The sequence below is a fragment of the Gobio gobio genome (assembly GCF_949357685.1).
Source record: "Gobio gobio genome assembly, chromosome: 4".
Lineage (NCBI taxonomy): Eukaryota > Metazoa > Chordata > Actinopteri > Cypriniformes > Gobionidae > Gobio > Gobio gobio.
The window spans coordinates 1406762-1419826 of record NC_137100.1 but is presented as its reverse complement, the minus strand read 5'-3'; the positions used below and the strand labels follow the sequence as shown (position 1 = coordinate 1419826).

At 36.4% G+C, this 13065-nt stretch overlaps 1 protein-coding gene across 2 annotated transcripts in view; it reads right to left on the bottom strand.

Annotated features, from left to right (window-relative positions):
• Window positions 1-13065, bottom strand: part of mcc (MCC regulator of WNT signaling pathway) — a 166922-nt gene that overhangs the window by 92177 nt on the left and 61680 nt on the right. For both annotated transcript variants that reach the window (XM_079814639.1, XM_079814640.1), the window contains 2 exons: window positions 12123-12265; window positions 8973-9109 (listed from right to left, as the gene is read on the bottom strand). In XM_079814639.1, the coding sequence (XP_079670765.1) occupies window positions 8973-9109; window positions 12123-12265 (280 nt within the window). The remainder of the gene's footprint in view (window positions 1-8972; window positions 9110-12122; window positions 12266-13065) is intronic.

Genomic DNA, 13065 nt, shown 5'->3' with positions numbered 1-13065 from the left:
ATCATATATTGAGTCACTGATAATATAAGTTAATGGTTTATCACTTTTGACCAATAGGTGGCACTGATACGAAATTGATGTGGTGTGGTCAGAATAAGCGAACAATGACACATGCAAAGTTTGATGCCAATATGTCAAAGCATTGCAGAGATACAGCCTCAAGAGTCATTTTGGCATAATGGCTCAACTTCGTCGCTGCGGTTTACAAAAACGGTTTCATCTATTGATGCAAAATCCCTAACTTTTTGTTGACACAGTCTGAAGATGATACGATTCGATTTTGGTGGAAATTGGACAAACGGTCTAGGATGAGTTTGAAAAAGTAGGTTTTGATCAAATAAGAACATTGAGGACAGGATGTTTGACCAAATATGGAAAAATTAGTATCTCTGTTCTCGGCATGAGCCAATGACTGTATTATGACCAGTTTCATTAAACTAGGCTAATTTAATCAAAAGTTATTAGCATGTTTGTAAATTTTGTTATAACCTCTGACCACAAGGTGGCACTGCCCCAAAACATTTTGAGTACCTTCAAAGCATGGTGCGGAAGACATGAATTTTGGACAAACAGTTCAAAAGTTATAAGCAAAAATAGCCATTTTTTGTATCTCCGGACCAGTAGGTGGCGCTGCGCCGAAACGCTGCATGTTGCTTCAGGTCATGCTTGTGATGACATATACCAAGATTGGTTTGAATACGATAAAGCGTTGTGGAGATATAGGCTTATGAGTGTTTTTGCAACCGCTACGCAAAATTTGTGTGCGCGTTTATCGAAAACGATTTGACAAATCAACTTGATTTGCAAGATTTTTTGTCAGCATGGTCTGAAGATGATATGGTTCAATTTCTGTGCAAATCGGACAAACCGTCTAGGACGAGTTCGCAAAAGTAGGTTTTTTGGAAAATTAAAAATGGCGGGGAAATTATCATGACCGAAAATGACATCATAGGGTGCAATTGAATCGGCATGAGCCAATGACTCTATTATGACCAGTTTCAATATACTAGGCTAATTTAATCAAAAGTTATTAGCATTTTTGTCAAGTTTGTTATATCTTTTGACCACAAGGTGGCACTGCCCTAAAACTTTTTGAGTACCTTCAGGGCATAGCATGGAAGTCACTTACCGAGTTTAGTAACAATATACTAATGCATTTGTAAAATATAGCATTTTTTGACAAAATTCAAAATGGCCGACAGCCAAAATGGCCGATATGGTAAAATTGAATATCAGACGACTCGGCATGCCGTCCTGAATGTAACGAGACTACTTTTATGATTTTTGGACAAACAGTTCAGAAGTTATAAGCAAAAATAGCAATTTTTCGTATCTCCGGACCAGTAGGTGGCGCTGCGCCGAAACGCTGTATGTTGCCTCAAGTCATGCTTGTGATGACATGTACCAAGTTTGGTTTGAATACGATAAAGCGTTGCGGAGATATTGCCTTAAGTGTGTTTTTGCAACCGCTACGTAAAATTTGTTTGCGCGTTTATCGCAAATGATTTGACGAATCAACTTGATTTGCAAGATTTTTTGTCAGCATGGTCTGAAGATGATCTGGATCAATTTTCGTGCAAATCGGATGAACCGTCTAGGACGAGTTCGTAAAAGTAGGTTTTTCGGAAAATTAAAAATGGCGGGAAAATTTTTATGACGGAAAATGACGTCATAGGGTGCAATCGAATCGCCTTGAGCCAAGGAATCAGAGGAAAAAAGAATTTTGTTTCTAGCCCTTATGGTTCAAAAGTTATTAGCATAAACATGAGTCAAATTTTGGACTGATGGTGGCGCTAGAGGGATTGAGTTTGAGACTCCAAATTTGCTACGGTGACATTTCAGACTGTCCTCTATTAGTGTGCCAAATTTCACAACTTTTTACCATACGGTTCTATGGGCTGCCATAGACTTCGTGGCGGAAGAAGAAGAAGAAGATGAAATATAGCTGCAAGCAGCAATACCGGGGCCAAGCGCAAAGAAGAAGACAAGACATGCCAAAATGGCTGGCAGTGTCAGATCAACTGGAGCAATGAGCAATTAATCACGTTTTAAGATGATTTTAAGCAAAAGGCTGAAAATGCATTGTAGTCTGAGAGTGTCAGACCAACTGCAACAATTAACAATTATACAGTTTAAGAAGATTAGGCAAAATGGCTGAAATATCATATATAGAGTCACTGATAATATAAGTTAATGGTTTATCACTTTTGACCAATAGTTGGCGCAGTTACGAAATTGATGTGGTGTGGTCAGAATAAGGGAACAATGACACATGCAAAGTTTGATACCAATATGTCAAAGCATTGCAGAGATACAGCCTCAAGAGTCATTTTGGCATCATGCCTCAAATTCGTCGCTGCGGTTTACAAAAACGGTTTCATCTATTGATGCAAAATCCCTAACTTTTTGTTGACACAGTCTGAAGATGATACGATTCGATTTTGGTGGAAATCGGACAAACGGTCTAGGATGAGTTTGAAAATGTAGATTTTGATCAAATAAGAACATTGAGGACAGGATGTTTGACCAAATATGGCAAAATTAGTATCTATGTTCACGGCATGAGCCAATAAATGTATTATGACCAGTTTCATTAAACTAGGCTAATTTAATCCAAAGTTATTAGCATTTTTGTAAATTTTGTTATAACCTTTGACCACAAGGTGGCACTGCCCCAAAACTTTTTGAGTACCTTCAAAGCATGGTGCGGAAGACATACCACATTTCATAACGATAGACTAATGCGTTTGTATTTTAGCACATAATTCAAAATGGCCGAAACCAAAATGGCCGATATGGTAAAATTAAATATCAGACGACTCGGCATGCAGTCCTGAATCTAACGAGACAACTTTTATGATTTTTGGACAAACGGTTAAAAAAAATGATAAAAGCAAAAATATCCATTCTTTGTATCTCCGGACCAGTAGGTGGCACTGCGCTGAAACGCAGCATGTTGCCTCAGGTCATGCTTGTGATGACATGTACCAAGATTGGTTTGAATACGATAAAGGATTGCGGAGATATTGCCTTATGAGTGTTTTTGCAACCGCTACGCAAAATTTGTGTGCGCCTTTATCAAAAACGATTTGACGAATCAACTTGATTTGCAAGAGTTTTTGTCAGCATGGTCTGAAGATGATATGGTTCAATTTCTGTGCAAATCGGACAAACCGTCTAGGACGAGTTCGCAAAAGTAGGTTTTTTGGAAAATTAAAAATGGCGGGGAAATTGTCATGACCGAAAATGACATCATAGGGTGCAATTGAATCGGTATGAGCCAATGAATGTATTATGACCAGTTTCATTAAACTAAGCTAATTTAATCAAAAGTTATTAGCATTTTTGTAAATTTTGTTATAACCTTTGACCACAAGGTGGCACTGCCCCAACACTTTTTGAGTACCTTCAAAGCATGGTGCGGAAGACACATACCAAGTTTCATAACGATAGACTAATGAGTTTGTAAAATATAGCATTTTAGCACATAATTCAAAATGGCCGAGAGCCAAAATGGCCGATATGGTAAAATTGAATATCAAACGACACGGCATGCCGTCCTGAATCTAACGAGACTACTTTTATGATTTTTGGACAAACGGTTCAAAAGTTATAAGCAAAAATAGCCATTTTTTATATCTCCGGACCAGTAGGTGGCGCTAGGCCGAAACGCTGCATGTTGCCTCAGGTCATGCTTGTGATGACACGTACCAAGATTGGTTTGAATACGATAAAGCGTTTCGGAGATATAGCCTTAAGTGGGTTTTTGCAACCGCTACTAAAATTTGTGTGCGCGTTTATCAAAAACGATTTGACGAATCAACTTGATTTGCAAGATTTTTTGTCAGCATGGTCTGAAGATGATATGGTTCAATTTCTGTGCAAATCGGACAAACCGTCTAGGACGAGTTCGCAAAAGTAGGTTTTTTGGAAAATTAAAAATGGCGGGGAAATTATCATGACCGAAAATGACATCATAGGGTGCAATTGAATCGGCATGAGCCAATGACTCTATTATGACCAGTTTCAATATACTAGGCTAATTTAATCAAAAGTTATTAGCATTTTTGTCAAGTTTGTTATATATTTTGACCACAAGGTGGCACTGCCCTAAAACTTTTTGAGTACCTTCAGGGCATAGCATGGAAGTCACATACCGAGTTTAGTAACAATATACTAATGCATTTGTAAAATATAGCATTTTTTGACAAAATTCAAAATGGCCGACAGCCAAAATGGCCGATATGGTAAAATTGAATATCAGACAACTCGGCATGCCGTCCTGAATGTAACGAGACCACTTTTATGATTTTTGGACAAACAGTTCAGAAGTTATAAGCAAAAATAGCAATTTTTCGTATCTCCGGACCAGTAGGTGGCGCTGCGCCGAAACGCTGTATGTTGCCTCAAGTCATGCTTGTGATGACATGTACCAAGTTTGGTTTGAATACGATAAAGCGTTGCGGAGATATTGCCTTAAGTGTGTTTTTGCAACCGCTACGTAAAATTTGTTTGCGCGTTTATCGCAAATGATTTGACGAATCAACTTGATTTGCAAGATTTTTTGTCAGCATGGTCTGAAGATGATCTGGTTCAATTTTCGTGCAAATCGGATGAACCGTCTAGGACGAGTTCGTAAAAGTAGGTTTTTCGGAAAATTCAAAATGGCGGGAAAATATTTATGACGGAAAATGACGTCATAGGGTGCAATCGAATTGTCTTGAGCCAACGAATCAGAGGAAAAAAGAATTTTGTTTCTAGCCCTTATGGTTCAAAAGTTATTAGCATAAACATGAGTCAAATTTTGGACTGATGGTGGCGCTAGAGGGATTGAGTTTGAGACTCCAAATTTGCTACGGTGACATTTCAGACTGTCCTCTATTAGTGTGCCAAATTTCACAACTTTTTACCATACGGTTCTATGGGCTGCCATAGACTTCGTGGCGGAAGAAGAAGAAGAAGAAGATGAAATATAGCTGCAAGCAGCAATACCGGGGCCAAGCGCAAAGAAGAAGACAAGACATGCCAAAATGGCTGGCAGTGTCAGATTATTCACATTATCAGCAATTAATCACATTTTAATATGATTTTAGGCAAAAGGCTGAAAAATGCATTGTAGTCTGAGAGTGTCAGACCAACTGCAACAATTAACAATTATACAGTTTAAGAAGATTAGGCAAAATGGCTGAAATATCATATATTGAGTCACTGATAATATAAGTTAATGGTTTATCACTTTTGACCAATAGGTGGCACTGATACGAAATTGATGTGGTGTGGTCAGAATAAGCGAACAATGACACATGCAAAGTTTGATGCCAATATGTCAAAGCATTGCAGAGATACAGCCTCAAGAGTCATTTTGGCATAATGGCTCAACTTCGTCGCTGCGGTTTACAAAAACGGTTTCATCTATTGATGCAAAATCCCTAACTTTTTGTTGACACAGTCTGAAGATGATACGATTCGATTTTGGTGGAAATTGGACAAACGGTCTAGGATGAGTTTGAAAAAGTAGGTTTTGATCAAATAAGAACATTGAGGACAGGATGTTTGACCAAATATGGAAAAATTAGTATCTCTGTTCTCGGCATGAGCCAATGACTGTATTATGACCAGTTTCATTAAACTAGGCTAATTTAATCAAAAGTTATTAGCATGTTTGTAAATTTTGTTATAACCTCTGACCACAAGGTGGCACTGCCCCAAAACATTTTGAGTACCTTCAAAGCATGGTGCGGAAGACATGAATTTTGGACAAACAGTTCAAAAGTTATAAGCAAAAATAGCCATTTTTTGTATCTCCGGACCAGTAGGTGGCGCTGCGCCGAAACGCTGCATGTTGCTTCAGGTCATGCTTGTGATGACATATACCAAGATTGGTTTGAATACGATAAAGCGTTGTGGAGATATAGGCTTATGAGTGTTTTTGCAACCGCTACGCAAAATTTGTGTGCGCGTTTATCGAAAACGATTTGACAAATCAACTTGATTTGCAAGATTTTTTGTCAGCATGGTCTGAAGATGATATGGTTCAATTTCTGTGCAAATCGGACAAACCGTCTAGGACGAGTTCGCAAAAGTAGGTTTTTTGGAAAATTAAAAATGGCGGGGAAATTATCATGACCGAAAATGACATCATAGGTTGCAATTGAATCGGCATGAGCCAATGACTCTATTATGACCAGTTTCAATATACTAGGCTAATTTAATCAAAAGTTATTAGCATTTTTGTCAAGTTTGTTATATCTTTTGACCACAAGGTGGCACTGCCCTAAAACTTTTTGAGTACCTTCAGGGCATAGCATGGAAGTCACATACCGAGTTTAGTAACAATATACTAATGCATTTGTAAAATATAGCATTTTTTGACAAAATTCAAAATGGCCGACAGTCAAAATGGCCGATATGGTAAAATTGAATATCAGACGACTCGGCATGCCGTCCTGAATGTAACGAGACCACTTTTATGATTTTTGGACAAACAGTTCAGAAGTTATAAGCAAAAATAGCAATTTTTCGTATCTCCGGACCAGTAGGTGGCGCTGCGCCGAAACGCTGTATGTTGCCTCAAGTCATGCTTGTGATGACATGTACCAAGTTTGGTTTGAATACGATAAAGGGTTGCGGAGATATTGCCTTAAGTGTGTTTTTGCAGACGCTACGTAAAATTTGTTTGCGCGTTTATCGCAAATGATTTGACGAATCAACTTGATTTGCAAGATTTTTTGTCAACATGGTCTGAAGATGATCTGGTTAAATTTTCGTGCAAATCGGATGAACCATCTAGGACGAGTTCGTAAAAGTAGGTTTTTCGGAAAATTCAAAATGGCGGGAAAATTTTTATGACGGAAAATGACGTCATATGGTGCAATCGAATCGTCTTGAGCCAAGGAATCAGAGGAAAAAAGAATTTTGTTTCTAGCCCTTATGGTTCAAAAGTTATTAGCATAAACATGAGTCAAATTTTGGACTGATGGTGGCGCTAGAGGGATTGAGTTTGAGACTCCAAATTTGCTACGGTGACATTTCAGCCTGTCCTCTATTAGTGTGCCAAATTTCACAACTTTTTACCATACGGTTCTATGGGCTGCCATAGACTTCGTGGCGGAAGAAGAAGAAGAAGATGAATAATAATAATAAGAACGGGAACGGTTTCAATAGGTGCCTCCGCACCTTCGGTGCTTGGCCCCTAATAATAATAATAATAGGAACGGGAACGGTTTCAATAGGTGCCTTCGCACCTTCGGTGCTTGGCCCCTAATAATAAGAACGGGAACGGTTTCAATAGGTGCCTTCGCACCTTCGGTGCTTGGCCCCTAATAATGCTAACAATGTGCTAAAACAAAACATTCCAAGTCATACTAGCAAGGTGTTAAAACATGATAGAAAAATGCCAAGTCATACTAGCTAGGTATTAAAACAAACTAGCAACATGCTAATCCAATGCTAGCAGCAAGCTTAAACACTAGCAATGTGTAAAAACATAACATGTTAACAATTTGACAACACATCCTAATAACATTCTAATTCATGCAAGCAAAATCCTAAAATGCTTGCATGTACTATGCTAGCATTATTTAACATGCTGCTAGCAATAATTAGCACATCGTTAGCATTAATGAGCATGTTGCTAGTACGTTTTAGCATGTTGCTCACATGAATTAGCATATATGAAGGCCTGAGCGGAGTTTGGAGGTTTTAGCTTTCTAGTCTAGGAGGAGATGCGGTTTAAAAAGCTAAAAGAAAAAAAAACATGCTATAAACATGCTAAGTCATAATAGCTATGTGTTAAAACATACTAGCAACACGTTAAATCATGCTATCAACGAGTTAAAACATACTAGCAGCATGATAAAACATGTTAGCAAAATTGTAACATGCTAATTCATGCTAGCAATGTACTACAATATGCTACAAACATGTTAAAAACCCCTTACCTGTCACCCCACTTTTTGAGAATACACATGAAAATGCACTATCCAAACTTAAAGGGCTGTAATTCAAGAATGATTTGGAATAAAGACCTAAGTTTGGTCTTGTTTTAAAGCAGACACTCGGCAGATTATTGCTGAAGTGAACACAATTCAAAATATGAAAGTATGAAAAAGTTCTGGAAATTTAAATTTACTGTAAATAAAAAATACTGTACTAAATATTTTTATTTTATATAAAATATATATTTTACAAAAATGTTTTAATCTAAAATTACTATAAAATCAAAGCCATATGTCTAACCAAGTTGTGTTCCAAATTTGAAGTTGATATCACAAAAATTGAAGTTCCCATGAGATTTTGTTTAGGCGCTGTACCACAAATAGCCACCGGGTGTCACACATATTCCATTGATTGTTTTTTGATGCATTTTTCTGTAAATTTCTGTCCAAATATCCCTTCCATCACAAAATGGTCACCAAATATGCAACCTTGAGACTCAGACCTTTCCGAAGATATGTGTTTTGTAAAGATTAGAATTTTTTTTTATTATAAAGTAGTTAAAATAAATGTTGTAATATAAAACATGACGACGCCCACTAGGGGAGGAGCCCGCTAGAATAATTTAAAGTACCGTTTCCATGGTAACGCAACGTCCAATTTCAAAACGGGTTTCACAGGATGAATTTTGAGTTCGTAAGCTTTCGAATGATACCCAATTTGTGATAATTACTCAAATATATGATACGAAAAAAAGCAGATCAAAAAAAGAGTGCCAGGTGTCCCGCCAGCGGGACGGTGACAGGTAAGAGGTTAACAAAACGCAAAATAATGCTAACAACATGATAAAAATTGCTAGGAAGCTTACAAAACTTTCAGACAAGTTTTACAACTTTACTTTCTACAATACTTGATTCTGTTTTGATGTTGGGATGTAATGTGTAATGTAATGTTTTTGACAGGCTGCCGTCAGATTTCAGGGATTGATTGGTTTGGTAATTTAACGATCCATCAGATTTTTGGTGAGCGTTCCTCACCCATGTCCGCAGTGACCAGTGTGGACTGGTTTTCAGGCAGTGAGATGGACGCCTGGTCGGGGTCCTGATCGTCCTCATTAACCTCCTGCTGGCTCTGACTGAGATCGGAGCGAAGCTCGGAAAACTCATCCTCCTCCCTGAGAGACACAGAGGCGTTATGATGAATATGACTCAAGCTTAAGTGCATCAAATTACCGAGTTATGATTCAGGGATGAATATGAAAGTCAACAGAGGCCTGGAGTCATTCAGCATATTCTAATTTCCCAAACGAGGATGCAAACGGCCTGACCTGCGGCATACATATGAGGCGTCTCTAATCAAACACTAGAGTTCCTCTCATTTACATGCAGCGGGAGAACGAGGACACCGCTTCACTGCATCTCTGATCATAACTCAATATTAATGAGCTGAATCTCTCCAGAATCAATGAAGGAGACACTAATCTCCTGATGGGGCTGGAGACTAAATGACAAGATGAGACGCGCTTGAGTAACATTTATCTAGACGGAGGATTCAGGAGACCAGTAAAGACTATATATCGGCCGGTTTTATTCAGTGCGAGATTTAAATATCGGTCGGTTTTATTCAGTGTGAGATTTAAATATCGGTCGGTTTTATTCAGTGCGAGATTTAAATATCGGTCGGTTTTATTCAGTGCGAGATTTAAATATCGGTCGGTTTTATTCAGTGCGAGATTTAAATATCGGTCGGTTTTATTCAGTGTGAGATTTAAATATCGGTCGGTTTTATTCAGTGCGAGATTTAAATATCGGTCGGTTTTATTCAGTGCGAGATTTAAATATCGGCCGGTTTTATTCAGTGCGAGATTTAAATATCGGTCGGTTTTATTCAGTGCGAGATTTAAATATTGGTTTGTTTGGTTCTATTGATACATTTAAATATTGTTGGTTTGGTTCTATTAATACATTTAAATATTGTTGGTTTGGTTCTATTAATACATTTAAATATCGGTCGGTTTTGTTCTATTAATACATTTAAATATCGGTCGGTTTTGTTCTATTAATACATTTAAATATCGGTCGGTTTTGTTCTATTAATAGATTTAAATATTGTCGGTTTTGTTCTATTAATACATTTAAATATCGGTCGGTTTGGTTCTATTAATACATTTAAATATCGATCGGTTTTGTTCAATTAATACATTTAAATATTGTTGGTTTGGTTCAATTAATACATTTAAATATTGTTGGTTTGGTTCTATTGATACATTTAAATATTGGTCGGTTTTGTTCTATTAATACATTTAAATATTGTTGGTTTGGTTCTTTACTTTCACTTTACTTTACTTTATTTTATAAAAGGACCATGTACAATTTTTAACATAAATGTTTCCATTTCATGTATTGTACCGGATTTAGCTCAAAGCTAATTTTCACCCGCAGCCCTTTCTATTAATACATTTAAATATCGGTCGGTTTTGTTCTATTAATACATTTAAATATTGTTGGTTTTGTTCTATTAATACATTTAAATATCGGTCGGTTTTGTTCTATTAATACATTTAAATATTGTTGGTTTGGTTCTATTAATACATTTAAATATCGGTCGGTTTGGTTCTATTAATACATTTAAATATCGGTCGGTTTTGTTCTATTGATACATTTAAATATCGGTCGGTTTTGTTCTATTGATACATTTAAATATCGGTTGGTTTTGTTCTATTAATACATTTAAATATTGGTTGGTTTGGTTCTATTAATTAATGTAAATATTGGTCAGTTTTGTTCTATTAATACATTTAAATATCGGTTGGTTTGGTTCTATTAATACATTTAAATATCGGTCAGTTTGGTTCTATTAATACATTTAAATATCAGTCGGTTTTGTTCTATTAATACATTTAAATATCGGTCGGTTTTGTTCTATTAATAAATTTAAATATCGGTCGGTTTTATTCTATTAATACATTTAAATATCGGTCAGTTTGTTTCTATTAATACATTTAAATATCGGTCGGTTTTGTTCTATTAATAAATTTAAATATCGGTCGGTTTTATTCTATTAATACATTTAAATATCGGTCAGTTTTGTTCTATTAATACATTTAAATATCGGTCGGATTGGTTCTATTAATAAATTTAAATAAATCGGTCAGTTTTGTTCTATTAATAAATTTAAATATCGGTCGGTTTTGATCTATTAATACATTTAAATATCTGTCGGTTTGGTTCTACTAATACATTTAAATATTGGTCGGTTTGGTTCTATTAATAAATTTAAATATCGGTCGGATTGGTTCTATTAATAAATTTAAATATCGGACAGTTTTGTTCTATTAATAAATTTAAATATCGGTCGGTTTTGATCTATTAATACATTTAAATATCGGTCAGTTTTGTTCTATTAATACATTTAAATATCGGTCAGTTTTGTTCTATTAATACATTTAAATATCGGTCAGTTTTGTTCTATTAATACATTTAAATATCGGTCGGTTTTGTTCTATAAATAAATACAAATATCGGTTGGTTTGGTTCTATTAATACATTTAAATATTGGTCGGTTTTATTCTATTAATACATTTAAATATCGGTCAGTTTGTTTCTATTAATACATTTAAATGTGGGTCAGTTTTGTTTTATTAATACATTTAAATGTGGGTCAGTTTTGTTCTATTAATACTTTTAAATATCGGTCGGATTGGTTCTATTAATAAATTTAAATAAATCGGTCAGTTTTGTTCTATTAATAAATTTAAATAAATCGGTCAGTTTTGTTCTATTAATACATTTAAATATCGGTCGGATTGGTTCTATTAATACATTTAAATATCGGTCAGTTTTGTTCTATTAATACATTTAAATATCGGTCGGTTTTGATCTATCAATACATTTAATTATCGGTCGGTTTGGTTCTATTAATACATTTAAATATCGGTCGGTTTTGTTCTATAAATAAATAAAAATATTGGTCGGTTTGGTTCTATTAATAAATGTAAATATCGGTCGGTTTTGTTCTATTAATACATTTAAATATCGGTTGGTTTGGTTCTATTAATACATTTAAATATCGGTCGGTTTTGATCTATTAATAAATGTAAATATCGGTTAGTTTTGTTTGTAGTTTTTGCTCATATCACGCACCTCTGAGAAGTTTAAACAGACTGTGTGTGTGTGTGTGTTGGAGACCTGATGGTGGAGCCCTGCAGCAGGTCTATCTTCTTGTTGAGTTCGGCGATGATGCTGTGCAGCTCCGTGATTCGCTCCTCATAGCGCAGCGTCGTCCTCTCCTGAACCTCCTCATGCTCCCGCAGCAGATGAGACTGCTCACACTGCACGCACACACACACACACACACACACACACACACACACACACACACACACACACACACACACACACACACACACACACACACAGCGGGACAGAGATTAATAACTCAAGTTACACTGAGGAAAACTACAAGGTGAGATAAACAAACAACCCATGCTGTGCACACACACACACACACTCTCTATGAGAAATGCAGAACACCTGCAGAAACACACACACACCTTAGATTATTTTAGTTGGCTCAACTCATAGACTTCCATTGTTTGTCCATTAGGTTAATGACATTTTCTATCCCAATGTGTGCGTGTGTGTACGAGTGTGTGTGTGCTCTGGGCACACACTGTTAGATTTACAGTCAAACATCATCTGGACCATTAATGAGCCCTGTTCACCAGTGATAAGACAGATTAACACAAATGAAACGAGACAAAATAAATAAATTGTGTTTGGCCACAAAAGTTCAAATATTTCAATGAATCCGAGGCTCAAGTCGGATCTGAAAATTCAGCAAATCCATTGTGAATGAACGCCTTCCGGTCTGTGTTTCGTCTGAGAAACATCAGTAATAAGAGTCCGTCAAACAGAGCGATCCGGAATAAATGAGTCTGAGTTTAAGCGTCTGAGGATCCAAAGGGAACGCACACACACTCGGATTCAACGTCCAGCATCTTCTAACCGGTCGAGTGTTACGCGCCCTTCCTGGAATGATCTTAGAGGAATGGCATGTTTTCCTGGCGGGAGTTAAAGACTGTGTGTGAAAACACAACAATAACCCGTTAAACACACACTCCACCTCTGA